The 25,388-nt window shown below is 59.8% G+C and overlaps 10 protein-coding genes across 10 annotated transcripts; 5 read left to right on the top strand and 5 right to left on the bottom strand.

The window, feature by feature from the left end:
- Nucleotides 1–82: 82 nt before the first annotated feature.
- On the top strand, nucleotides 83–4,433 carry SPRG_19255 (hypothetical protein; the record flags this gene model as incomplete). Its single annotated transcript, XM_012340284.1, has 17 exons — nucleotides 83–126; nucleotides 173–513; nucleotides 563–748; nucleotides 794–1,067; nucleotides 1,117–1,564; nucleotides 1,615–1,685; nucleotides 1,731–1,890; nucleotides 1,936–2,060; nucleotides 2,102–2,231; nucleotides 2,278–2,489; nucleotides 2,535–2,617; nucleotides 2,667–2,774; nucleotides 2,819–3,155; nucleotides 3,205–3,602; nucleotides 3,652–3,996; nucleotides 4,047–4,121; nucleotides 4,177–4,433. The coding sequence occupies 17 exons, from the start codon at nucleotides 83–85 to the stop codon at nucleotides 4,431–4,433; spliced, it is 3,594 nt and encodes a 1,197-aa protein (XP_012195674.1).
- Nucleotides 4,434–4,532: 99 nt separating this feature from the next.
- On the bottom strand, nucleotides 4,533–4,762 carry SPRG_19254 (hypothetical protein; the record flags this gene model as incomplete). Its single annotated transcript, XM_012340283.1, has 2 exons — nucleotides 4,533–4,667; nucleotides 4,721–4,762. The coding sequence occupies 2 exons, from the start codon at nucleotides 4,760–4,762 to the stop codon at nucleotides 4,533–4,535; spliced, it is 177 nt and encodes a 58-aa protein (XP_012195673.1).
- Nucleotides 4,763–6,182: 1,420 nt separating this feature from the next.
- SPRG_19253 (hypothetical protein) lies at nucleotides 6,183–12,374 on the top strand (the record flags this gene model as incomplete). The annotated part of the gene is made up of 6 exons (XM_012340282.1): nucleotides 6,183–7,791; nucleotides 7,815–8,036; nucleotides 8,081–9,894; nucleotides 9,939–10,103; nucleotides 10,163–10,289; nucleotides 10,336–12,374. 6 exons carry the CDS (start codon nucleotides 6,183–6,185, stop codon nucleotides 12,372–12,374), a joined length of 5,976 nt encoding a protein of 1,991 aa, XP_012195672.1.
- An 11-nt stretch (nucleotides 12,375–12,385) lies between these two features.
- On the bottom strand, nucleotides 12,386–14,662 carry SPRG_01605 (hypothetical protein). Its single transcript, XM_012339973.1, has 9 exons — nucleotides 14,596–14,662; nucleotides 14,481–14,544; nucleotides 14,342–14,433; nucleotides 13,805–14,289; nucleotides 13,715–13,759; nucleotides 13,597–13,668; nucleotides 13,340–13,555; nucleotides 13,063–13,296; nucleotides 12,386–13,017 (listed from the first exon to the last, which is right to left on the bottom strand). The coding sequence occupies exons 1-9, from the start codon at nucleotides 14,624–14,626 to the stop codon at nucleotides 12,682–12,684; spliced, it is 1,575 nt and encodes a 524-aa protein (XP_012195363.1). The 5' UTR covers nucleotides 14,627–14,662; the 3' UTR covers nucleotides 12,386–12,681.
- A 626-nt stretch (nucleotides 14,663–15,288) lies between these two features.
- Nucleotides 15,289–15,914, top strand: SPRG_19252 (hypothetical protein; the record flags this gene model as incomplete). The annotated part of the gene is made up of 4 exons (XM_012340281.1): nucleotides 15,289–15,445; nucleotides 15,492–15,637; nucleotides 15,683–15,785; nucleotides 15,832–15,914. 4 exons carry the CDS (start codon nucleotides 15,289–15,291, stop codon nucleotides 15,912–15,914), a joined length of 489 nt encoding a protein of 162 aa, XP_012195671.1.
- A 329-nt stretch (nucleotides 15,915–16,243) lies between these two features.
- Nucleotides 16,244–17,827, bottom strand: SPRG_19251 (hypothetical protein; the record flags this gene model as incomplete). The annotated part of the gene is made up of 2 exons (XM_012340280.1): nucleotides 16,244–16,939; nucleotides 17,000–17,827. The coding sequence occupies 2 exons, from the start codon at nucleotides 17,825–17,827 to the stop codon at nucleotides 16,244–16,246; spliced, it is 1,524 nt and encodes a 507-aa protein (XP_012195670.1).
- Nucleotides 17,828–18,486: 659 nt separating this feature from the next.
- SPRG_01604 (hypothetical protein) lies at nucleotides 18,487–20,137 on the top strand. The gene has a single exon (XM_012339972.1). The coding sequence runs from the start codon at nucleotides 18,505–18,507 to the stop codon at nucleotides 20,098–20,100; it is 1,596 nt and encodes a 531-aa protein (XP_012195362.1). The 5' UTR covers nucleotides 18,487–18,504; the 3' UTR covers nucleotides 20,101–20,137.
- A 965-nt stretch (nucleotides 20,138–21,102) lies between these two features.
- Nucleotides 21,103–22,026, bottom strand: SPRG_19250 (hypothetical protein; the record flags this gene model as incomplete). Its single annotated transcript, XM_012340279.1, has 7 exons — nucleotides 21,103–21,153; nucleotides 21,207–21,329; nucleotides 21,385–21,455; nucleotides 21,507–21,746; nucleotides 21,796–21,835; nucleotides 21,882–21,943; nucleotides 21,990–22,026. 7 exons carry the CDS (start codon nucleotides 22,024–22,026, stop codon nucleotides 21,103–21,105), a joined length of 624 nt encoding a protein of 207 aa, XP_012195669.1.
- A 1,273-nt stretch (nucleotides 22,027–23,299) lies between these two features.
- Nucleotides 23,300–24,135, bottom strand: SPRG_19249 (hypothetical protein; the record flags this gene model as incomplete). Its single annotated transcript, XM_012340278.1, has 2 exons — nucleotides 23,300–23,728; nucleotides 23,785–24,135. 2 exons carry the CDS (start codon nucleotides 24,133–24,135, stop codon nucleotides 23,300–23,302), a joined length of 780 nt encoding a protein of 259 aa, XP_012195668.1.
- Nucleotides 24,136–24,382: 247 nt separating this feature from the next.
- SPRG_01603 (hypothetical protein) lies at nucleotides 24,383–25,192 on the top strand. The gene has a single exon (XM_012339971.1). The coding sequence runs from the start codon at nucleotides 24,411–24,413 to the stop codon at nucleotides 25,077–25,079; it is 669 nt and encodes a 222-aa protein (XP_012195361.1). The 5' UTR covers nucleotides 24,383–24,410; the 3' UTR covers nucleotides 25,080–25,192.
- The last annotated feature ends 196 nt before the right edge of the window (nucleotides 25,193–25,388 follow it).

Raw genomic sequence — 25,388 nt, 5'->3', positions numbered from 1 at the left:
TGTGACAATGCAAAGCACCAAAGAATACTATGGGCTGCAGCACGGCCAGATAAAATAGTGTGAGAGGGCTGTGATCGTCGACATGGTGCAGGACGTTCGGATCATCGTGCTCTTCGAGGGCCGCGAGTGCGTACCCATGGCCTCGCTACCGTGGGCTCATGACCTTATGCAGGTACTCGCTCGAGGTGGACCCGGCCGAGTCGGCCGAGACCCTGGCCTTCCAGCTCTATTCGCTGTGCGACATTGCCGACGACGACCAAGTCCTCCTGACGTACGACGGGCAGCTCGTGTCGCCCGAGGACGGCGTGGCCAAGATCATCCAGTCGATGCCACTTCTCTTCTTGTTTCGGCGCAGCGCGGCGAGCGGTAGCTTTGACCCAACGCGCGATACCGACTGGCGAGAGACGTGTTCGCGGGTCGTGGCCGCAACGACGCCGCTCGTGCAGCTAGCGTACACGCGACAGGATGGCACCGTGCTCTGCAGCGCGTGTGCAACCACGTGCTCGCCTCCCGGTACGACGAGCAAACACAGCGATATCTCCTTCCTCATTCTGTCGAGCAGACCACCTCGTGACGCCGATTCTCAATGACGTGGCAACACGAAACGTCGTTCGCGGGTCCTTTGTCACGGAGCTGGCGGTGGTCATCGGGGCCATCGATGTCTTGCCGCCGACGGGCTTTACAAAGCTGCCCATGGACCTCCACCACGGGATGCCAGGTCCTTTTGCCTTTCTCTGCGTCCGCAAAGGTGCGTGGATCGATCCTACGACACTGAGCTCACTCGCCGTTGCAGGCGGCAAGCAAGCGCCGATCGCGCACATCCAGGTCGTGCCGGGTCGTACACTGCCACCCGGGTACACATCGTTGTATGTGACGGCGACGACGTCGATCTGCTACCGCCGGGCGCCGCCATCCCTCTTCCGGTCGCTTGCCGGTTTCGGCGTCCGTGACGTTGCTATCGGCACGGACCACGCGTCGTCCATGGTCCCTTGCCGCACGGCGCTCACCTCGTCGGGCGACTGGACGCTCGCATACGATCTCGCGCCGTTCGCCGGAACGATCTGCGGGTCCGTCGTCCTCCTAACGAGTCTTGAGGATTCATGCAGCACCCTCTAGATCGCACGGTGAATGCTTGTTTCAAGAGCGTATTGTCACCGGCCCCGCAGTGTCGTTCACGACTCTCTCGGGCGCCCAAGTTGAAGCATGTGCCGCGCTGGAGGCCACGCTTCGAACCCAGTGGGCCGCCGCTCAAGCGACTTCGTTTACGGCGTCCGAGGCGTCGCTCCGCAGCACGCTCGAGCACCAGAGCCAGCGCGTGCACGTTTACGAGCGCAAGGACAAGCAGGCCCGCGCACTGGCGGTCGTTCCGGTCGCGACGCTTCAAGCCCGGGCGCGGGCCAACACCAACAGCGTGCACAAGCGTTTTGAAGACGAAGTGCTGCACCAGCTCATCCACTGGTTCAAGCACGAATTCTTTTCCTGGATGAACCAGCCGCCGTGCCAGGTGTGCGGCGAGGCGCCGACGCAGCTCGTACGCACGGACGGCCCGACGACACCGGAAGAGGTTGTACACCTTAGTATCCCAGCAGGTGTCGATGTAGCGGGGATGCGTAGATCGCGGGCGAAGCGAGTCGCGTCGAAGTGTATCAGTGCGCTAGCTGCCGCAACCTCACGCGCTTTCCGCGGTAGCTGTCGACGCGACAAGAGGGAGACATTGCCGACGTGACTAGGTACAACGACCCGGTCAAGCTTTTGGAGACACGCACGGGCCGCTGCGGCGAGTGGGCCAACTGCTTTACGCTCTGCTGCCGCGCGATGGGCTATGAAGCGCGCTACGTCCTTGACTTTACCGACCACGTGTGGACCGAAGTGTACAGCTCTGAATACGGCGTACGTCAGCCGCCTCACGCGAGTATCGATCGGATGGATGTGTAGCGCTGGCTGCACTGCGACCCGTGCGAAGACCAGCTCGACTGCCCGCTGACGTACGAAGTCGGCTGGGGCAAAGAGCTTCACTACATCTTTGCCTTCTCCGTCGACGAAGTTGTCGACGTCATCCGGTGCGATGCATCTCCAAAGTTGTTGTTGACGTCCAGAGCAGGCGGTACACGGCGACGTACGAAGGCGGCGTTTTGGACCGGCGCACGCGCGCCCGCGAAGATTGGCTTGCGGCAGCGATCGCAGCCATCAACCAGCGAGTGCAAGCGGCGCTGCCAAGTGCCCGGCGCGAGGTGCAATCTCGCAACCAATGGCTACCAGTCTATCTTGATATGGTAGACGCTGCGGCTCCGCGCGGTGCACGAAGAGGCCGAGCTTGGCGCTGCCAAGCACGCCAAGGCGAGTGAGACCGAAGGGCGTGTGTCGGGCTCGAAAGAGTGGAAAGACTCGCGCCAGGAGAGTGGTGGCAAGACCGATGATGCAGCATCGACGACGACGACGTCAATGACCGAGTTGACGCCCAACGATGTGCCACCTTCTCTGTGGCAATCGTAGGCTGCAGCGATGCGAAACAACGGCTTATGGAAACGACGTAGGCTGCTCGTGCAACTCGTGCAAGGGTGTGTCAAAGCATGTTGCACCAACCCCTTTTGTCTCCACACGGCCAAGAAGACACCAGGTATGACAACACTCTCTGTGGGATTCAACCGCGAGCAAGAGACGATTAGGCTTTGATCTGTCGAGTCATGTCGCGTCGTCGCTCCAGCGCATTCCATCGCTGCAAGCTACCGTCACGTCGCGTCGCGCGTTCGACCAGCTCGTTTGCCCGTCCACTGGTCTGCCGATTGTCACTGGTTGTCGACCCTAACCGCAGCGGTAGACGCGAATATTCGGAGCCAGCTCTGGGCGGCGTCGCCCATCGGGTACTGGCCGCTGCAAGACGACGACACGCACGTAGCGGTCGATGTTTCGGGCCACGATGCGCATCTCACGCATACCTGCCGTGCGGTGAGCAAGCCGATGGCAACCAAAGTTGACAAGACGACCACCGGCTACCAATTGCTGCCGCACGATATGTTGCGACTGACGGCAGACGTCTCGGCTCAGCCCTGGAGCGTCGTCTTCCTCGTTCAGTGGCACGCGTACGCCAACACGCCGACCGAGTTTGTGCATCTTCCAGAGCTCGAGTTGCGCCTTGGCCTCACGGGTGACCACCGGTAGATATGACATTTCGCGTTCGCTCCATGGCTAATGCACGGTGCGCAGGCTTGCGCTCACCACGGGATCGCAGACGACGTCGAGCGCGTTGCCGTTGTCCATGGACACGACGTACCATGTGGCACTCGTCCACGACTCTGCGCGCGTCATCCGTGTCTTTTTGAATGCGACCGAAATCGTCTCGCAGGCCGCGACGCCCAGCCCGAGGTCGATCTCGCTCCTCTTTGGGACGCAGGCGCTGGCGCTGGTGCCGATTCTGAGCCATCTCGCGCTGCTCTCGACCGCGCTGGACCCGTCCACGCTCGAGGGCTTGGCGCGGCTATCGCTGCCCGGCGCCAAGCTGACCGTGGCGGGTGTCAAAGGTGATACCACCGACATCCAACACCACGTGTGCACGCTCGATGCGGCGCAGATGGACTCGGACTTCGCGCTCTCGTCACTGCACCGTACGACGTTGGCTTTGGATCGTTGGCGTGCTTACGGATGCGAGTGTAGTGTGGTCGGGTACTTTTTTTGATGGCCTCCAGTGCGCGTACACGTCAACGAGCGAGACGGTCGATGGGCCCCAACACGTTGTTGCTGCAGTCAAGGACAAGACGCCATCCCATTCGCTGGCGCTTCTCCCCGGCGAAGTCATCGTGCACGTCTCGGGGCGCCGCGGCGCGTGGACGGACGCGCTGAGCGTCACCACCAACTTTGGTCGCTCGCTCACTGGCGGCGGCAGCGGCGGCAATCCATTCGAGATGGACATTGCCCCGGGGCACGCCGTCCGCGCGTTTTGCTTTCATCTCGACGACCATGTGTATGGTCCCGTGGTCTTTACAGCGCCGGCGCCCCGCGGTGCGCCGCACCATCCTCGTCCTGTTGCGACCGTCTAAGAATCTGCGTAGGTCCAGCGTTTCAAGCGCTCGCGGCGATCCGGGCCACCGTGAAGGCGGGAACGCTGCTTACGGTGATCGCGGCAGGTATGTACTCTATCGTGCAGTTCCGAGTCGATGGCTCAGACAGCATCGGGTCTAGTGCGCCTGTACCTCGGCAACCTCGTCGCGACGCCCAACGAGCCGAAAGTCCGCAAAATCAAGAGCTCGAACGCGTATTTTGCCAAGAATGTGGCGCTCCTCGACGACGCGACGGTGCATACCATCTTCACGGGCGCCAGTTTCGAGGCCGTGACCGAGGGTGGCGACGTGTTCTGGGTCTTCCAAGGCAACCTCCACGCTGCCCACGCCGCCTTGTACGACCTGACGACGTTTGCAGCACTGGTCACCGACGACTAATGGCTCGTTACTGGCATTCTGCTATTCGTTGGAATACAAACAACATCCACTGTCCTTGAACGTAGTAGTTGGTCGTACATGCGTGTAGTATTTTAGTGATTACATGTCTTGCTGGGCCTTGGCCTGGGCAAAGAGCGCGTTTTGGGCCGCGAGAAGCTCGTCGTGGGACTGGCCCTTGAAGAGATCCTTCCCGCGCTTCTCCATCTTCTTTTTCTTCTTCAGCTCGGGCTTCGGCTACACAGTCGCATCAGCGTGTAGTCACGAGATGTGGCGCTAATATGGCGTACGAGTGCGAGGGCCTTGGCCTTGAGGTCGGGGTATGCGTCCATCGCTGCGAGCACGTGGTTGGGCTGGATATAGTACGCTTCTTTGGTCGCTTCTTTCTGCGCGAGCGCATTGGACGCCACGAGCAACGACCGCATGAGTTCTACGAGGTTGCATGCGAAATCGCGCCGATGCGTGTGGCGTGGTACCGGACGCCAACTGGGCCGTCATGTCGACGATGGCGGTCGGAAGTGGCTCGTCGTCGCCAACCCGCGTGCGCAGGAGCGCTTCGGTCACAGCTAGTGCAGCATGAGCACCATCGCAAGCCCTTAGCGCCTACTCATTGGCACCCTGGACATCGCGGCCAAGCTGGTGGTGTGGAATTCCGAGGCAGCAATGCCATTGGTTTATTTTAAGCCAATGGCATCGCGCGACGCCGATCTTTGCCCAGTGCTTTGGATGCATCGACATACCAGGACCACATACTACCGGCTTGACGATGACAAGAGTGTTGTGACCTATGTCTTGTTGGCTTGCTCGGATGTGCTCTGGAAGAAGACTACTCGTATGGTGGAGATTAGCTCTCAGCATTTGATGAACGTCCATCGACAGTAAAAGGACGCGGCCCGTGGTGTGCTTGTCGATCGAACGACGAGCGTACTGCCACGAATCCCGTTGCTGGCGTCTCCAAGCTCGTACGCGATGCGGATCCTCGCAGCTACTACGCCTACTCCAGCTAAAGCTGGGACGCAAGTGGTCGCCTTCTCTCTCAACACGGTAGCACGGTCAGTAGCAGGTTCTTCACGCTTGATCCATCTACCGCTGCCGCAAACAAGCTCATGCGAAGGTGCATTAACGTCCACAACAATCATGCATGCTACATCATGCGCAGCTGCCGTGCGACGTGTTGTCAATGACCTTTCCCATCATGTGGTCCGGCGCGAGGTCACGGCCGCGGTCGCGCTTCTTGGCAGAGCCACTTGTATTGTGCGCACTCGCAGCGGCTAGGTATGACATGTTATAACAGTCAACGATTCGTAGGTTGTCTACGCAACGCTAGACAACTTGTGGTCCTCGGCGCCTGGAAAGGCAGATCTCGCGCCGATTTGAAAATTTAAATTGCTCCGATTGGCCCGCGCGTGTTCCATACATTCTCTTCAATAATAAAATAAATGGCACCATGGGGCGGCATTATAATGGTGGTCACGGCCAATAAAATACATGGCTCGCAGCGTTCAATACAAGCCATGTCCTTGTACACAGGGAATATTAAGATAATAATCACGTTATGCAATTTTGATGTCGTTCAACCCAGGCAGTATTAAAGAACCGCACCGGGTGTAAATACAAGCGCTGGGAATAAAACGCAAATCGAAACAGCACGCGAGAAGCGATTGCCGCGGACGCGCTCGGACCTCTTCCTCGGACCTCCCATCCTCCGCGTCCGCTTCCTCGACGACCATGAGCCAGCCATGCCTACGGAACATGAGCTGCAAATGCCCCCTCTGCGCAGGTGAAGACCTTACAGAGCTCCTCGCGCTGACCAAGACCATCTCGAGCAACATCCAGTACGGCGACGGCGACGAGGGCGACGAGCCACCGCCAGCCCGAGGTGGCTTCATGGCCAACTCGCCTCCGCCAGCGCCCCGAAAGACCTTTGTCGCCAACTCTCCGCCTGTCCAGGCCGCCAAGCGCCCGGCCGCTGCGCCGAAAGTTCCGCCACTCGAGTTGAAGGCTGCCGAGACAGCACCGCCGCCACGAGCATCACCCACACCGAGCGACGAGCCGAGCCCGAGCCAGGCGCCGCGACAGACGAGCGACGAGCCTCCGTTGGCGTTCGAAGCGCTTGAAGCCAAGGTGGCCGACAAGAATTGGAAAGTCCGAAAAGAAGCCTATGACGATCTGAAGCTCGCGTTCGAGACAGGGCGAGGCGTCGACGGCGGCAACCCGATCGAGTTCTTTGGCAAGATGGTCGACGACTCGAACGCTGCCGCGATGGAAGCCGGCCTTGCTGCCGTGCTCGCGTACACAAAAGAGGCGACGCCGCAGCAGTGGAGCAACAGTGTCATTGCGCGGACCATGACCAAGGTCATTGACAAGTGCTTTACGGGCCGACCTGGCACGGTCAAGCTCGCCGAGGAGCTCGTGCTCGAGTACATCCACCAAGGCGGCGCCGAAGATACGATCGCGGCGCTCATCGAAGGCACGAAGAACAAGAAGCCCAAGGCGCCACCGCTCTGCGTGAGCTTGATGCTCGAGGCGCTCAAGACGTTTGGACCGCGCGTCGTTCCGATCCCGCCCCTCAAGGCGGCCCTTCCCGCGCTCTGCGAGTCGACGGTCAACAACGTGCGTCCGACGGCGCTCAAGGTCATTTGCGAACTGTACCGCTGGACGGGCGCGCCGCTGATCCAGGACATTGTCAACGGTCTCCGTCCCGCGCAGAAAACAGAGTACGAAGAGCTCATCAAGGACATCACACCCGGCCAGGCCACGGTCACGCGGTACGTCAAGGGCAAGGAGCCCCGCGCGGCCCCCGCACCGCGTGGTGCGCCTGGCCGTGCTGCGGCTGCCGCAGCCCCCGTGGCCGCGACCATGGACCCGCGCGATTTTGCCGAGACGATCGATCTGCTCGCGAAGTTGCCCAAAACCGAGTTCAAGGCCAAGCTCGCGTTGCCCAAGTGGAGCGAGAAGGTTGCGGCGCTGCAGATCATTCTCGACACGGTCGGGTCGGTGCCCAAGCTCGCGAACGGCGATTATGGGGACCTCGTGCACACCCTTAAGCTCTGCATGCAAGACGCCAACGTCAACATCACGGCCAAGTCGATCGAGGTCCTCGGCGTGCTCGCCGACGGTGTCCGCAAGCCGTTCTCGCAGTACGCACGTCTCATGCTGCCGCTGCTCCTCAAGAAGCTCTCGGACAAGAAGTCACTGATTCTCAACGCGACTCACCAAACGCTCGATATGTTTCTGCAGCACGCACTGCCGCTCGACGCGATGATGGACGAGATCAAGCTCTCGGTCGACGGCGCGACCAACAAGATTCCCGCGGCGCGCGGCCAAACCATCTCTTTTTGCAGCGCGCGATCGCAAAGAAGTGGATCAACGTAATGGATGCAGCGCTCATGAAGACGCTCGGCGAGCTCTTTGCGAGTGGCATTGACGACTCGGACCCAGGCCTCCGCAAGGCCGGCGTCGAGGCCATGGTGACGCTCGTCGAGTCCTCGGACAGTGCTGGTCGCATGGTCAAGGCGACGCTGGACGGTCTGGAGAAGCGCCAGCCGCGCAGCTACAAGACGATCGAGGCTGCCATGGGTAGCGCGGGCAGCAGTGCGTCGTCCGGTATCGATTGTGTTTCTTGCCATGTGGCTGAATGGTGTGTTTAGATACCTCGTCGTCGGCGCCCACGATGCCCGCGTCGGTGCCCAAGACGGCCGTGCCCAAGCCTTTGGAAGCCAAGAGCACGCCCAAGCCGGCCGGTCCTCCAAGTCGGCTGGCGGCAGGCAAGAAGCCGGCACCGTCGGCCAAGGGTCCCAAAGCCCCCATCGCGGTCGCGTCGACGTCGGAGACCATGACCCTTTCGAGCGCCGACGCGGAGCAGATGCTGGCGGAGCTCGACCTCGAGCAGTGGTCGTCGATTGTGTCGGGCTTTGGCAGCGCCAAGTGGTCGGAGCGCAAGGCGTCGTTCGAGCTGCTCGAAGAGGTCGTGAAAGGCAACCCGGACTTGGCGAGTACGCACACGGAGGCGCTCGTCATGTACGCGTACGGCCAAACCAAAGAGTTTAAAGAGTCGAACGTGCAAGTGCTCAAGAGCGCGTTCCAAGCGCTCGCGACGATCTCGGACGCGTGCGCCGACCCGCTGCCGAAGAGCGTCGTCTCGTTCTTGGTGCCGTGCTCGATCGAAAAGATTGGCGACCGTAAGATTAGCGACGCGATCAAGCTCTTGCTCGGGTACTTTTGCGAGCACGTCGGTCCCGCGTACGTCCTTGGATGCGTCTACGCCCACATGCCCAACGTCAAGGCCGTGCTCGCGCTCATCGACTGCCTTACGTTCTTCAGCGAGTGCATTGCCGACTTTGGCGCGGCGCTCTGCGACCCCCGTGCACTCATCGACTTTGTCAAAGGCGCGCAGGGCCTCGAGAGCTCGAATCCCAAGTGCCGCATTGCGGCCATGAGCGTCTTTGGCACCATGTACTCGCAGCTTGGCCCGGCGCTGCGGCCGCTTTTGGGCATTGACAGCTGGAAGCCGGCGCTCGCGTCGTCGGCCGAGGCCGAGTTCAAGAAGGTCGGGTACAACCCCGCGACGGCGACCGCAAGTATTTCGCGCAAGCTGCGCCACGTCGAAGACAACGGCGGGTCCGTCTCGCTCGCGGCTGCGCTCGGTCGTGTCGACATTAGCGCCAAGATCTCCAAGGAAATGCTGGCCGAGATGCAGAGCGAGGAAGACAAGGCGGCGTGGAAGAAGCGGCTCGCGGCCATGGAGGCTGCCCAGCGCCTCTGCGAAGAGGCGGGCATGATGATCGAGCTCACGAAGCCCGTGATCGAGGTCATGAAGGCGCTGAAAGGTCGTCTCGCCGACTCGAACGCGAACCTGAAAGTCAAGGCCGTCCAAGTCATTGGTGTCTACGCCGAGAGCATTGGGCCCAACGTTGTCAAATTGAGTAAGGGCATGGGTGCCAACATTGTCTCGGGCGTCTCGGACAACAAGAAGAACATGCAAACCGCGTGCGTCGAGACGCTCAACAAGTGGGTGCTGCACGAAGGCGCAACGTCGGCGCCGTGCCTCGAGTCGCTCCTCCCGTTCGTCGCCGAAGGGCTCAAGAACACGGTCGGCCGCGCCGAGCTCCTCGGGTGGGCCGTGCCCCACACGGAGAGCGTTGGCAAGATGGACTTGCGCTGCCTTATCGAACCGACGATCGACTGTCTCCAAGACAAGGCGTCGGACGCGCGCGAGAAGGCCCAGCTGCTCCTCATCCAAGTGTTCCGGTCCGTCGGCAAGGACGCCGTGTACGCGGGCTGCCGTGACGTGCTGCCGGCCAAGATGCGCACGCTCAAGCCCATCATTGACAAGGCGTGCCAAGCCGCGACGGTCGACACGTCTCCGATTGCGGAGGTCGAATCCAAGCCGCCACCGCTACCCAAGGCTGCCGCCCCCGCTCCGCCTGCAGCGCCTACCCGGCAAAACTCACTGACGGCGCCGGTGCCGGCTACGCCAAAGAAGGAAGAGACCGCCATGCTCCTGAGCAGCGACAAGATGACGCGCCTCGATCGCAACCGCAAGAACAAGTGGATTTTGATGCGTCCGACGCGGCCGATGTGAACGCACGCAAGGCGCAGGTCGAGGCCGAGTGGGGTCCGTACGTCTCGGCCGACTTGCGCGCCAAGCTCTTCTCGACGTCTCCCGACAAGGTAGTACAGCTTGAAGCTCTCTCTGTATCTCGGTCGACTCAAGATTTGGAAATGCGTAGATTATGGAGGCGATTGACGATCTCTCCAACTGTGTGACGCACCAGCCACGGGACGTGCACACGTCGCTTGATTTTATCTTGAAGTGGTCGACGCTGCGCATTGTCGACAACAACGTCCAAGTCCTCGGTACGTCGTCGTGGTAGCTGCGCGTTTTGCTCATCTCGACGCGTAGCCAAAATGCTCGACTTTCTCGTCAAGCTCTTGTCGGTCGTGGCCGAGAACAAGTGGGAGCTCGACGATGTTGAAGCCGGTATTTTCCTCCCGTACCTCTGTCAAGAGTCGGGGCAGCAAAAGCCGCGCTTCCGCCTGCGCTTCCGCGACTCGTTGTATCTGGTCGTGGAGGTGTATCCATCGGTAAAGTACGTTCCGTTCCTCCTCGACTGCGTCGCGACCTCGAAGAACACCAAGAGCCGCACCGGGTGCCTCGAGACGCTCGAGTACATTGTGAAAGAGCACGGGTACGCGGCCGTGGGCAAAAAGTGCCTCCGCGAGATGGGCAAGTGCGTCGACTGCAACGAAAAGGACGTGCGCGATGCCGCGATCCAAGCGCTCGTCCTCGTCTACACGCAAGTGGCCGACCCGAACGTCGACCGCTTCTTTGTGCTCTGCAACGTGACGAGCCAAAAGGCCATGGACCTTATCAACCTCAAGATCAAGTACTACCTCCCGACCGACCGGCCGACAGCCAAGACTGCGGCGGCGCCCGTCGTCGTCGTCGAAGACGAGCCTGCCGAGGAGCCCACAGCGTCGTTGGAAGCAGTCAAGACGCCGCTGCCGTCGCCAAAGCGCCCGGCCATGGTTCGGACGCCGTCCAAGTTGGCGCCTCCGACGTCGATTGCGACGCCAACAACGACGGCGACGACGATTGCATTGCCGTCGCCGGCGCGGAAGTTGCCGACGCCGACCAAGCGCAAGGAGCCGTCGCCGATCGATGTGCGCGTGATGCTGTTTCCGTCGTTGCAAAAGCTTGTCGCGAGCGCGAAGGAGCTCACAACAGACCCGGTGCACTTCGAGCAGGGCAAAGACGCGCTCAAGACGCTGTACGTGATGGCGTCCAAGAGCACATCGGCCGAACAAAACTTTCTTCAAGACAACATCAACGACGTCCTCGTGCAGGTCTGCGCCATCATGCACGCAAGCTTTGGGAAGCTCCAGAGCTCCCAGATTGAGCTTTACGTGCTCTCGCTGTGCCTCTCGACGATCGCCAACTTGCTCAAACACGACAACTTTGCGGCGCGCGTCCAGCGGTTTGCGATCGAGCGGCTCGTGCTCGAGTCGTGCTTTGGCTTGCTGGACCCGCGCATCGAGGACACGGAGGCGTCGTTTGCGAAGCGCGTCATGACGGCCCTCAACAAGCTCGCCATGACGGTCGCGTACCAGCTGCGCGTCAGCGAAGTCCTACCAGCGATGCTCAACCTCCTCGAGCGCATCGTGCACGACCACGCACCCGAGTACACGCTCCGCGACGCGGTCAACCGTGGGCTCAAAAAGCCGACGCTGGAGCGGCTTGTGAGCAAGCTGCTCATCAAGACGGCGCGGCGAGAGCTCGGCATGCCCGAGCCCTTCCTCAACGTCGATGTCTCGGGGCTGCTGCACTCGATGCACGGCTTCTTTGCGACCTTTCCGGAAGACAAGGCGTACATTCACGACTCGGCCCGCAACGCGATCAAGGCCAACCTCAAGTTTCTCGCCGACCACTGCGCAACGAGCGGTCGCCGCGCCGTCTTTGAAGCCGCGCTGCGCGACGTGCCGCTCTCGTCGCCCATCCACGTGATGCTGACCGACATGCAGTACGACTTTGGCCAGCCCGGTGCCCGGAATGTGTCCGAGTCGGTCGAGACGCTAGGCGACGCCACGGCGGATGCCCACGCCAAGAAGCAAGCGCTTCTCGGTCTTGTGGACGCCAAGCAAGCGCACGCCGGTGGCAATTTGGCGTCGGCGCTCGCGGAGAAGGGCCTTGTCGCCAACGAAGAGGCGCGACGCCTCGCCGAGGAGCTCGAGCCGTCCGAGTACGCGCCCAAAGTGCCCGCGATTCTCTCGACGCCGTCGCGGCTCACGGCGTTCTCGGCGCAGAACTTGACGCGGTCGGCGTTCAAAGCTCCGGAAGCACCTGTTCACACGACTGATGCGCCGGTGGCCAACCCCGCGCCGCCCAAGTCGCTCGCGCTGCTGGACCTCAAGCAGCGCCTCGCGCGTATCCAAATGCAATAGTACGTTTCTATATACACACGACGATCGATTGTGGTGCGTTAAAGACTCGTGAGCTGGTCGAGAAAGGCGTCGGGCGAGAGGAGCTCGGTGCAGCCGTAAACGATCTGCCGGCCGCTCGCCGCCGCATACGCCTGCGTGTTGTGGAACTCGTTGTAGTTGCCGCCGCCAATGACAAAGACGATCGCGTCCTTGAAGGGCGTGCGCTGGCGCGGGATGTTGGCGGTGGCCTTGATCTTCGGGTCCAGATACACGTACGCGTCGTCTTCGGTGCCCTGGCGCAGCTCGCAGATCGCATCGACCACGCGCGTCACCTGCAGCTTTTTGTTTTCCGGCAAAAAGTTCTTGAAGCTCTCGGCCGCCTGCGACAAAAACCCTGCGTGAAGCTGCCCGCCCAGTTCGAGTTGAGGTAGCCCTTGAGCTTTGTCGAAGCTCCACCGTTGGCGTCGCTGTTGCCGATGGCGCCGCCGACGCTCGCGTGCTTTTGAAACGACGTGTGCTGCTTGATGTGCGTCCACGCACTCTCAAACGAACTTGCGTCGGGCTGCGCGCGGAACGCGGCTTCGAGGTCGGCGATCTCGGCTGTCGATGCGCCGCTCGTCAAGTAGTAGATCATGAGCAGCCGCAGCTTGTCTTTCGTGTTGCCCTAGTATCGTGTCAAGAAACCATGCCAATCTTGACTGGATCGCACCTTCTCGGCGCTCGCAACGAGGTCGAGGACGTCTTGCTTGGGCACGTGCGAGCCGTCAATGAGCTTTTGCTCGAGCATCGAGAACTCGTGCACGTGGCGGGCCGAGACGCTCTCAAACGTCGCGTGAAAGATGTTGGTGTGGACTTCGAGCGACTTTTTCTTCTCGAGGAGCGCGGGGAGCGTGTCGACAGCCGCGACGAGGTCCTTGGTGCCGCCCACCGCGTGCCCGCTCGCCTAGAGGCCAGCACTTACGCGTCTTCTCGATGCTGCCTTGTACCTTGGCGCTAATCTCCTTTTCCTTCTTCGTGACAATCTTGAGCTCTTCTTCGTTGGCAGCGATTGCGTCCGGGAAGAGCACGCCCGCGTACTGCTCGAAAAATTTGTCGGTTTTGACGTCGAGGTCGTACGACTTGTCGGTCGGCGCGCCTTGGTCACTCGCGACCCGCACGTTGACGCGGTTGAGTTTGATCTTGAGCATGTCGTCGACGAGCGCCTGGAAGGCGCGTTGGGTCCAGTCATTTCTAGTCGTTTTACCTGGTACGTCGACGGATGGTGCAGGCCCGAGGCGAGGTCTTCGTTGCGGTCTACGATGATGAGCACGGGGCGCTAAGCAGCACCCGGATCAGCTCCATGCGTTCTTGGCATGCCGCACCTGGAAGTTGGCACTCGTGTCCTGAAAGACGCCCGACCGCGCCGCCTGCCAAATAAAATCAGTACTGGAATCTGCCAAGTATCAATGTACCAAGTGGTCGCGGAGCGTTTGGTTGAGCTGCTCGGCCACCATGCGCGAGGGGCCGTCGGTCGCCGGTGCGCGGATCACAGGGACAACGCCAAGCGTCGCGAGGACGCTAAAGAGGCCTTGCGTGATGTCGTGCATCGTCTGCTCAATGTGGCTGTCGGTGATCGCGGTCGAGTTGTACGCGCGGTAGCTCGACGCGTGGTTGAGCGAGAAGAGCGTCGGCTCCAAGCACACAAAGTTGGCGTGCTGGTCAAACACCTTGGCGACCATCGACGTGCACCCGGCGTCAACGCAGCCCTTTGCAAACGTCTCGAGCCGAGCGCGCGGAATTGGCTCGGCAAAGTTGAGATGGATCGTCGCGTATAGCTCGCGAGCGCAGTCGGCCACGATGCGCTGGAGGTTCGCGTGCGTCGGCTGCACAAAGTAGATGGCCGGCACGTCCGGAATGTCTTCACGATCGTTCTCGAGGAGCATATGCAACGTGACGCCTACGAGCCAATGCGCATGAGGCCAATACATGTTGCCTCGTCGTCGTCGTACCCTTCTTGCGCAGCTCATGGAGCTTTAAGATGGGCGAGATAATGTCGCGGCAAAACGGATCGTACACCAGCACCTTCCATTGCTCGCCCCACCTAGAGCGATGCATGCATCAGCGCCTGCGGCGAGCGCATGGACATACGTGCTCGTGACGTCGGTCGTCCCCGCGGACTCGACGTTGAAGTCGAGCATGCGAAGCAAGTTCTCTAGCATCATCGCCGTCGCATGAGCTTGGTAGCATGCCATACCATACCGACCTTTCTGCTTGTCTTGGAGGTTGAGCACCATGCTGAGGCCGGTCCCGTTGCCGCGTGTGCAGTCGCCTTGGTGAAATGAGGTGGCGTCCTCATGATCCGGATACCGTCCGGTTGTCCTGGTCGGACGTTTAAACGCGTTTAATTCCCCGCTGTCATGCAAATCCATCCCACAGCACTGCTGTGGGATGGATTTGCATGACAGCGGGGAATTACATGGTTACAGCCCCATGGTGCGGGATACCTCTCTTTTTGTAGCTGTGCATGCGAGGCGCTTGTCATCCAACATCAGCGACTTTTGGTTTAACGTCGGACCGTTGGCACCAATGAGGGTAAACTTGGGTTTAACCACTACCGCCATATCCAACCCGCACGATGACGTGGTGGGTCGTGGCAGGCGCTGGCCTCGTCGCACTCGTGCTTGCGGCAGGTCTCTATTTCAAGCGCGGGTCTGCCACGCCCGCCTATATGAGCGCTTCCTACTGGTACCAATCTAACGCAGCCGTGTGTCCTACTCCTGCATGTAGGGACGCGCGCTACCGGCGCCATCCCGACGCCTTCGAGGTACGATTTGGCGCAACACATTGACCCGCTAACGACGTGCAGTGGTATCTCTCGTTCCAAGACCTTGTCGACCATGGTCTCTTGACGCTGACATCGTCGCAGCTGTTGTTGCTCGCCCAGCCGCCGCTCGAGATGCGCCATCTGCGAGTGCTGGACTTGGGCGGCGGCAACTCGACGCTGGCGCACCGCCTGTGCGAGGCGCTCAATGGCAACGGCCGTGTCGTGAGCATCGACATTAGCGACACGTGCATTCACTTGATGCAGACCGCGTACCCGTCCAAAGTGCAATGTGAGAACACGTGCCTCATCCTCCATGCTCGATACCAGCGTTGTAGACCTCTGCATGGACGCACGGGACATGGAATTTCAGGACAGCTCGTTTGAGATCGTGCTCGACAAGAGCACGATGGACGCGATCGTGTCGCCCGGCAACGCAGCGGCAGCGCATGCGGCGAAGCGCATTCTGCGCCAAGTCGCTCGGGTGCGCGATCGATCGGAGTGGTGCCTCGCCACTCATATCGCGTAGGTCTTGTGGCCCAACGGCTTGTTTCTTATGATCTCGGTGCATCCGTGGAGCTACTGGCGCCCGCTCGTGGCCAGCGCCGCGCCATCTCTCGAGCATGCCGAAGGTAGTCTGTCTACGAACCCTTCGAATCGGCGCGACGCTTGGTGTAGAGCGAACGCAGAGCGTCGTGCTGTCCTCAAACCGCCACCCGATCCTCGTCTTTGTCAACGCTCTTCGGAAAACGTCAGCTTAGCGCTTTCTTATTTCGATTCCTTGGTATCAAACGAGCTCCACGCGACGGCCTTGCCGTCCTTGATGCGCAGCGGCTCGAGCGTATCGAGGTAGTGCGACCCGTACGCGAAGAAGACGCAGAGACCGAGCGCGGCCACACTACACGCACCAAGTTCTGAGCGCAGGACGACGAGCCATGGTACCTCTGCTTGGTCGAGATGTTGCGGAAGGGAAGGAACATGCCAAATGCAGTTGTTCGGATACGCTGCCACGAACATCCGGATCACCAAACGATGGCGTCAACATATCGCATCCCAAGCGATAGATTAGGTCGCAGACTGGCCTTAGATCTTAGTCGGCGCGATGGCTGAATTGCGCGAGCACGCCGCGGTGGTCGGACGCGTAGATCGGACTATTGGACTCGAGCATGCCGACTGTCTTGGGATTGGACGCCGTGTCGGGCGTCGGCGCCTGGCCGATGACGTCGCACGCGTCGACCTCGCCTTTGCCGCGGAAGAGCACGAAATCGATGCGCTTGATGGGCGCGTCACATGGAAAGGTCATGTCGTGAGGCTGCGATGGCTCGGCGCCGTGGACCTCCAGCCACGCGTCGCGGAGGTCGGTCGTCTGCCCCTTGAGCGGCGCCTTGCCTTGAAGGAACTGGATGCCGCGTGACGACGGCTCTGCGTTGAGGTCGCCGAGGAGCACTTGGGTGACGCCTTGGCCCGCTTGCATGTAATCCCAGATCTCGAGCATCGTTTGCTCTCTCGACCGCTCGCTGAGCGAGAGGTGCGTGACGTAGACATCGACGAGCCCCCAGGATGGCATGTCCACCACAGCGTGAAGACATAGACGCTGATGGACGTCGTTCGGGTCGTTGACCTGGCGCGAGAGGAGCTTGTAGTCCGTGGACACAATCGGGTACTTGGACACGATCGCGGGGCCTTCTTCAATGTGCTCAAGCGGATCCTGGTCGTTCAAGTAGCTCATGGCCGCGCGGTAGACGTACTGCGGGTACGTGGTATGGTCGAGGCGCGCCATGAGATGCTAGACATTACGTAGTATGACATCATTATTGTGGTGGCGAGGAGGAAGGGGTTTGTGTACCTGGATCTGGGCGTGCTGCCCAGGTGGGCCGAATGTAGCGTCGACGCGCACTTCCTGAAAGCCAATGATATCGGCGTCAGCGTCGGCGAGAAATGTCCCGAGGTGGTCGAGGCGCTTGTTGTACATGCCCCAGCGACGGTGGACGCCGTAGATCTGCGCCGGAGGGTTGACGTTCCAGACGTTGTACGAGAGAATGCGCGGGCCTCGTTTGGTGGCTTTTGTCCCTGGATCTGGAGCCACCGAGCTCGTGTGCTGGAGCAGCGTAAACGAGTGCTCGCGCGTGTTGAGGTGGACGACCACTTGGTGCAAAGAGCGATCGCGGGTGTCTTGAAACTCAATGTAAAAGTTGACGCCGAGGTTGACTTGGTGCCGAAAGTACACGCTGGTGGTCTGCGGCGTCACGTAGCTCACGACCTCATGGTGGTTGATCCCGTCGCGCGTCGCGTCCAGTTGCAAGGCCGAGGCAGAGACCAAGCGGAGGTCGTCGAGAGGCAGTGCGAGCGCCAGTGCCGCTTCAGCGAGCGCGTTCGTCGCTGCGTCCGTCGAACACTCTTCTAAATGCATGAGAATGCTGCCATACGCGATCGAGCTCGGAATAGCGCATGTATCTCGACCGTCGGTGCAGCTTGGCGCGATGCGGAAGAGATCGATCGGGTCCGAGGCCGGCACGACCTTGGACGACCGGTGCTCCGAGAGCGTTCGCCCCGTAAAGGTGGGCGCCGACAGAAGCGGTGACATGTGCGTCCATTGCGGCAGCGTATTGAGGTCAATGCCGCCCACGAGCGAGAGAAGACTGGCCACCGCCGGCCACACGGCGATCCTGCGCATCAGTTTGCTTTTTGGACCTCACTTCGGTCGAAGCCCACAAATCGAAGTTCGAAGTTGCCGTGTCGAGCTCACAACCCGCCCGCCAAAAAGCTCACAGCTCAAGAAAAGCAGATTTCGAGCACCAGCTCCATAGCATGGCTCCATAGGCATGATTGCCGTTGGGATCAAGCGAAGCAATCATTTACCAGTTGATTTATCACGTGCTCGGCAGAATCCTACCGGTAGTCGGTGCTACTGCCCGACTGTGCAACTCGGCGCACCGACGACGACGTCGGTGGTGCTTTCCAGGGCACCAACACCAGCCGAGCCCCGACGTCTTGCACTGAAGTTGACGACGAAGTCACCATTTTGAAGTGCAAGCCAACAGAAGTCTATCATGCCAGGTGTGTGGCAAAAGCATGACACTACGAGCTGTCGTCTCTGCCCGTGCTAGACGAGCTGCGCGCCGTGCAGCGCCATCAAGTACGAGTATATATGTCGCTTGGATTTGCACGACAGAGCCTCTCTGGCTGCGCGCTCGACGGCGGTAAAGGCCATTGAGGGTAGAGACATCCCTTCAAGATCGAACGCGACAGGTTTTAAACGCTTTTTGATGTGGGTGTTTTAAACACCGGTCGTGCTGCTGACCAATGAAAAAGGCGAGGGAAAAATGGTTGGAAGTTGGGTCATTTCACAAGATGATCTCGGCGCTTGGATGGATCCCGCGTGGCGCGGCGAAGCGCACGCCGGACAAGTTCGTGCTCTCGAAGGAAGAGATCAACATGATGACGCAGCTGGCGGCCGAGCAGGACGAAGAGGACGCGGCTGAGCTCGAGGGCGACGATGACGAGGACGACGAGGACATGGAGGGCGGCGACGCCGACATGGGCGCCGATGACGACGACGACACGGAGCTGCCGGAAGGCTTCAAGATGGACGAGTACGACGAAGAAGACAACGAAGTGGCTGTCAAGGAATACCTTGGCGGCGAAGGCGCGGGCGGCGCCGGCGACGACGACGAGATTGAAGACGAACTTGAAGACGAAGAAGATGCGTTCGACGACGACGACGAAGACAAGGAAGACATGGAGATCCGGTCGACGGACGCAGTGCTCATGGTTGCGACGACCGAAGAGGACTTTAGCAACCTCGAAGTGCAGGTCTACGAAGAAGAGACGGGCAACTTGTACGTGCACCACGAAATCAACCTGCCTGCGTTCCCGCTCTCGCTCGCGTGGATGGACATGGCGCCGATGCTTCCGGAGAACGGCGCGCCCGTCAACGGCAGCTTTGTCGCCGTCGGTACGTTCAAGCCCGGTATCGAGATCTGGAACTTGGACGTGCTCGATGTGCTGGAGCCGACCGCGACGCTCGGTGGCGAAGAGAACGCGTCGCTTCGCGATGTGGCCGTGCCCAAGGCCATGCGCAAGAAGCACAAGAAGGCGCAGCTCAAGCCTGGCAGCCACGAAGACGCAGTCCTCGGCCTCGACTGGAACGCAAGCCACCGCAACATGCTTGCGAGTGCTTCCGCCGACGCGACGGTCAAGATCTGGGACATTACGACGCAGCAGTGCATGCACACCATGTCGCACCACACGGACAAGGTGCAGTCGGTGCGCTGGAACCCGGTCGAGGCGACCGTGCTCGCCTCCGCGTCGTTTGATCGGTCGCTTGTCGTCCTCGACGGTCGCAACCCGGGCGCGTACTCCAAGTTTGCGCTCTCGGCCGACGTCGAGTCGCTGCAGTGGCACCCGCACACGCCGTCGGTTCTTGTCGCGTCGTCCGAAGACGGCTTTGTCGTCGCGTACGATGTGCGCATGAACAACGGGTCGCCGCTCTTCCGCTTCCAAGCGCACCAGGCCGCGGTCTCGGCCATCTCGTTCTCGCCGCTCATGCCGGGTCTCTTTGCGACCGCGTCGGTCGACAAGCACGTCAAGATCTGGGATCTCGCGGGCAACAGCCCGGTCTGTGTCGCGTCCAAGGACATGAACATTGGCGAGCTCATGACGCTCTCCTTTTACAAGGACTCGCCGTTCTTGCTCGCGACCGGCGGCTCGAACGGCATGGTCGCGCTCTGGGACACGACCGAGAACGACGCGGTCGAGCGCAAGTTCACGTCGCGCATGGCCGGCCACCAGCAAGGCGTCGCGCCGGCCGTCGAGTCGAACCTGAACCTCGGCGCGTCCTTCAAGACCGCGTACGACCTCGGCGAGGAGCTCATCCGCGAGGAGGAAGCGGCCAAGGCCAGCGCGGCGCCCAAGTCCAAGAAGGGCAAGAAGGCAGGGAAGAAGTAATTTTAAAGAGCTAATAGAACAAGACATTTATAGTACTAGTCGAGTCCCTCAGCAGCAGCAGCATCAATACTCCTCGTAGGACGATGGCCAGGATGATGCGACGACGAGGCCTGGCGTGCGAGCGCCCGCTGCGCCCGCTCCTCGGCGCGCTCGAGTCGCGCCGCCTCGCGGAGTCGGCGTTGCTCGATCTGGTGCGGCGTCTCGCCTCGCAGCGCTTGGCCAATGTGGTCGAAGACGGCTTGCATCGACCGCACTTCTTGGGCTTGTACCGCGCTCTCGTGCTGCGTGAGCGCATCAATCTCGGCCGCCTGCGCAATGATCGCGGCCGACGACATGGGCGCAGGCGATGGCGCATGGGCCATATTCGTTTGCTCTTTTTCCTCGCAAGCGCTGTCGTCGGCCTCAGTGAGCCGCATCGGATGGGCGTCTTGTCCGCTGCTCCCGACCGATGGCGCCTTCGTGACGACGAGAGACGGTGCGCCTACACAGCAGTCAGTCTGCCATATCGCGTCCATGTGTGCTGCGCCATGTAATACCTGTGGCGATGCTGTGCTCGGCCGGCGCCGCAGTGCGCAGCGATGGATACCGCGGTAGCGGCGGTGCAGAGGACGACGGTGGCGCCGGGATCACGTCCAAGGACGGGTACGGGCGAAAGGCGCAGGCAGAGGTCGCTGGTGGACGCGCCACCAGCGGCTCGGCGTCAAACTCGTCCATGAGCGCTTCGTCCGTGGGGTTCATGGCGTCGACTGGCACAATGACGACCTGCATTCTCGACGCAATGTAGGTCGTCCTGACTCCACCACGAACACACCACAACAGCTCCACCACTAGCACACCACGACAGCTCCACTAAACCACCGCTGTGGTCGTTGGTTGGTTTGGCAGTCTTTGCAGCACGCGGTGTAGTTTAATGCTATTGCAGCGAGATCGTCTGTCGATGCACGGGAACGCAGCGTAGATAGGAGTGTAGCATTGCATGATAGATAGAATGCGTTGTGGCTTCTACTCGAGGCCGAGGCCGGCGCGGAGCTCGTCGCGGAGAAGCTGGAGGGCCTAGAGAAAGAGAGAGAACGGTCACGACGACGTCATGGACGATGACGACCGACTTGGATTTTGCCTTGCACGGCCGCGGCTTCCTTCGCACACTCTTGCAGCTGCAAATAGGTCCATTTTTCAGGGTTCTCGGTCGGATGCTGGTCCAGCCACGTCATGATGGAGCGCGGAATCATCTACATATGTGATGGGGCACATGAGGTTGCCTGCGATGACGGCCACAAGGCGTACGTGCGATGTGGGCATGTTCTTCTGGATGTACGCATGGAGTTCACCCAAGCGCTGCACGTACGATTGAACGGCTACATGTCCATGCGGTGGTACCGAAGTGGAGCACAAGTTTGAGTGTCTACCTTTCGTCATTGCATCGTTCTGGTCGCCTTGGAAGTTCTGCACGAGGTACATGCAGTTGTCGAGGACCTTCATGGTCTGGCCCAGCTTCAAGCTCAGCTCTTCGTCGATGGACAACGCAGTGACGGGCTTGGCGGGCGTCGACGACGAGCCGTGGGACTGCATCGGTCCCGGCGACGGGTTTGTCATGGGACTTGCCAGCGGCGTAAACGCTGGGGTCGCCGCCGAGTATGGCTGCGTACCTACCATCGATTGCTAAGACATGAAGAAGCACAGGAGGCTATCAGCTACCAGGGTACGGCGAGAACACCATCGAACCGCTCGTCGAGCCCTACGCACAGAGATGAGTCCTTGGCCACGCGTCGGGTCGCGCCTACAGGAGGCTCCATCGACGGTGATGGGATCGGAGCCGACATAGACACCTCGGGGTTCGCCGTTCCTACGCCCATCATGGTCTCCAGCGGCTCGTCCAAAGCGGTGCGTACCGACGGCCGACCCCGGCGAGCTCGGCGATTGCGACATAATCTTCAGGCCCACCAAGTGAGGAACGGCCAAAATCAGAACCGCACAGTAGCTTTCCTAACCGACATAGATATGGTAGTATAAAAAACGAGGCCTGAGAGTGGTCATTTATCTTGACTTTTTTCGACCAATCACCTGCTGTCTCTGTGGTGCGTGCGCTTCTCGTACCAAGGTGAGCTGCAAAAAGAATAAAAAAGACAGGCACCGGAAACCTGGGGTACGCCCAGCCAGTAGAAGAGTGAAAGTCTGCGTTTGGTGTTTTTGCTGCAAAGTGCCTTGTGTGCTGAAGTGACAAGAAGGTACCAATGAGTATTTGGTACACGCTTCGATCCTCGAAGTGCGCATGCTTTTTCGCACAAGTGATCCAACAAAGTCAAATGCATATCGATGCCGAGGCCACGGTAAGAATAGCATCATTTTATTATCTTGTTCGAGTCGAACACGGACTAATTTTGCGCGCTCATTCTACTGCGCTTTCTCGGTTACTTTTTACGTTACCCGAACCAGAGGCGGGGCCGGGACGCAGGTCTCGGCTACAGGAGCTTGATAATGTAATAGAGAAAGCGCAGTAGAATGAGCGCGCAAAATTAGTCCGTGTTCGACTCGAACAAGATAATAAAATGATGCTATTCTTACCGTGGCCTCGGCATCGATATGCATTTGACTTTGTTGGATCACTTGTGCGAAAAAGCATGCGCACTTCGAGGATCGAAGCGTGTACCAAATACTCATTGGTACCTTCTCGTCACTTCTGTGCACAAGGCACTTTGCAGCAAATTGTCAATTGTCAATTGGATTGAAGGACTTTACTGGGTATCTATCTCCTAATATTGTACTACCAATTCGGGCCAGTCGGTGGTGCTCAGACGGCAATGGGGTTTTTCTGATTTTTCTGGAGGGCGGAACGGCACTTTGCAGCAAAAACACCAAACGCAGACTTTCACTCTTCTATTGGCTGGGCGTACCCCAGGTTTCCGGTGCTTGTCTTTTTTATTCTTTTTGCAGCATTCGAGAAAGGAGCGACAGACCGAGACCATCGAAGCATGCATCACTGCCAAGGCTCCCCTACATCTCCGGACCTTAAACAAATACTAGCGTTTTCCTTAAGGAGGCCGAGCGCTGGAGAGGTCAAGAGTTTCAGTGTCCACCTCGACCTCGATTTGCACTGGAGATCGCACCTCGAGAAATGGTGGAAGCGCCTTTTTCTTTTTGAGACCGTTCCGTTCATCTTAATCGGTTTTTCGCCCAACAATATTTTTTCTTCCATTGGTTATCAGTTGTTTTTCTTGGTGGCAGCGCGCTTCTTGACAATCGCGGGAATCAGCATTGCCGACGCCAGCGTGAGGAACCCGAGGAGCGTCTGCGTGTCGAAAATATCGCGCACGCTCGTGAGCTGCGCCAGCATTGAGCCCGCCTTGACCGTGACAAAGTTGTACGGCATGAGCCCGAGAAACGCCGCGGGAGCAAAGAGGTGCATCGGAATGCACAAGTACGGACTGGCAATGTTGAGGAGCCAATTCGGCGAGAAGGGAAAGATGCGCAAGAAAAGCAATACAAAGAAGAGGCGGTTCTCGTCTTGGGCCTGTGTGATCTTGGCCTGGAGCACGTCCAACTTCCCAGGCAAGAGGTAGTCGGTGACGGCGACGAGGCGCTCACGCGACCCGAGCGTCGACGACAGCAAGTAGCAGCAGCTAGCGCCACACTAGCAAGAGGGCCATGGATTCATTTGCCAGTGCAGATACAATCATGAGAGGGTACCATGGTCAAAATGCAGACGACCGGAAAGGCCACGTGAAGCGGCAGCAAGACGCCCGCGAGAAGGTTCAAGACGACCGAGCCCGGGATAGCGAACGTTTGCTTGATAAAGTAGACACACGAAAAGCATGCGAGCGAGAGGTAGAACTCGTCGGCCATGGCTCGGCGCAGCGCGTCGTTGACGTCGCTTCGCTGCATGTCCTCGAAGCTGAGGCTCCAGTTGAGCGCCGAGGCTAGCTGCGGCTCCTTCGCAAGGAGGCGCATGAACATCATGTAGGTGAAGCCAACGCAGGCGCCGAAGACGAGCGCGAGCTTCCACACGCTCTGCAGGACGGGCGCCAGCGCTGGTGCCATCTCTGTTGAAATAGAGTCGTTTGGCCGTTGGATATCCCACGTCGTGCGAAATGAAACGCAGAAAACATTCTTATATTTTCTTATATATATCGATGTACCTTTAAGAGTGCTTTTGTTTTTGTAGGGTGCTATGGTACGAACACATTTTACACAGTGTGTAATTTTAGCGTGCCTAGCTTTAAACCACACAAATGTAAAACACACATTAGCGTGGAAAATGATTGCCGGATATGACTTGTGTATCCGGACATTCGATTTGCCAAGGCCACGGAACGATGGCATCGGACGACGAGCGCGAGGCCACGTCGCCCGAGATGACGCCGGCGCAGCGCAAGCTGTTCGAGATCCGCATGAAGATCAACGCTGGTCGCAAGCAGACCAAGTCGCAGGTCGAAGAGGAACACAAGCGGTCGCAGCTGCCGCCAGGGAAGGCGAAGAAGATGCTTGCAGCCGAGGACGCACCCACGAAGCGCGAGCCTGCGGACAAGGCCAAGGCGTACCTGAACGACACGGTCATGGATGCGGAAGGCAAGTCCAAGAAGGCGTCGAAGAAAGAGAAGCAGAAGGCGGCTTTTGGCTGGGACGTCTTCAACCAAGATTCGCTCTACAACGCGTACAAGAAGCGGCTGAATACGCTTCCGCCGGCCGATGGCGCCTCATCGGCGCCGAAAACTCGCAGCAGTGACGCCATCGAACCCTACGACCCGCTCAACTATGGCCGGCAAGACAAGGTCTCAGAAGAAGGCGTCGACCGCATGGTCGCTGAGCTCGCGGACCGCGCGGCCGCCCGCCAAAAGTTTAGCCGCCGGCGCCAGCACCGCGAAGGCGAGGACGTCGACTTTATCAACGAGCGCAACCGCGTCTTCAACAAGAAGATCTCGCGCGCCTTCGACAAGTATACGGTCGAAATCAAGCAAAACCTCGAGCGCGGGACGGCCATCTAACACGCCCTTTGTACGACCGAGGCCAGGCGCAGATTTGCAGCACTGGAGTACATGGATGTACATGGTCAGCCACGGTCGTTCTTTATTTCATATCAACATTGAGCTTACATCGTTTTCATCTTTGCATCCTCTCTCATCTCGCGCTGGCAGGCTCCAGGTGGTGGCTACGGCGGCACCACCACCGTCGCGCCATCGTCGTCGGTGCCGTTGGTCGTGTACATGATGATGAACCTGGTGCAGTTGCCCAGCCGGCGGTCGCAGAGCAGAGTCTTTTGAATGATCGCGTACGCATCGTAGTTGTGGTCGTCA

Source organism: Saprolegnia parasitica (genome assembly GCF_000151545.1).
Source record: "Saprolegnia parasitica CBS 223.65 unplaced genomic scaffold supercont2.4, whole genome shotgun sequence".
NCBI lineage: Eukaryota > Oomycota > Saprolegniomycetes > Saprolegniales > Saprolegniaceae > Saprolegnia > Saprolegnia parasitica.
Note: the sequence above shows the minus strand (reverse complement) of the source record. Positions and strands in the feature narration are given on the sequence as shown.

Bases quoted from the DNA above. Each gene is read 5' to 3' on its own strand.
- SPRG_01605 (XM_012339973.1), bottom strand. From the start codon at position 14,626: ATGGTGCTCAACCTCCAAGACAAGCAGAAAG. The intron at 13,760-13,804 runs GTACATTGATAC...TTTATTTGGCAG, and splicing joins AAACGCTCCGCGACCACTTG to GCGGCGCGGTCGGGCGTCTT. The intron at 13,297-13,339 runs GTACAAGGCAGC...GCTGGCCTCTAG, and splicing joins AAAAGGAGATTAGCGCCAAG to GCGAGCGGGCACGCGGTGGG.
- SPRG_01604 (XM_012339972.1), top strand. From the start codon at position 18,505: ATGATCTCGGCGCTTGGATGGATCCCGCGTGGCGCGGCGAAGCGCACG.
- SPRG_01603 (XM_012339971.1), top strand. From the start codon at position 24,411: ATGGCATCGGACGACGAGCGCGAGGCCACGTCGCCCGAGATGACGCCG.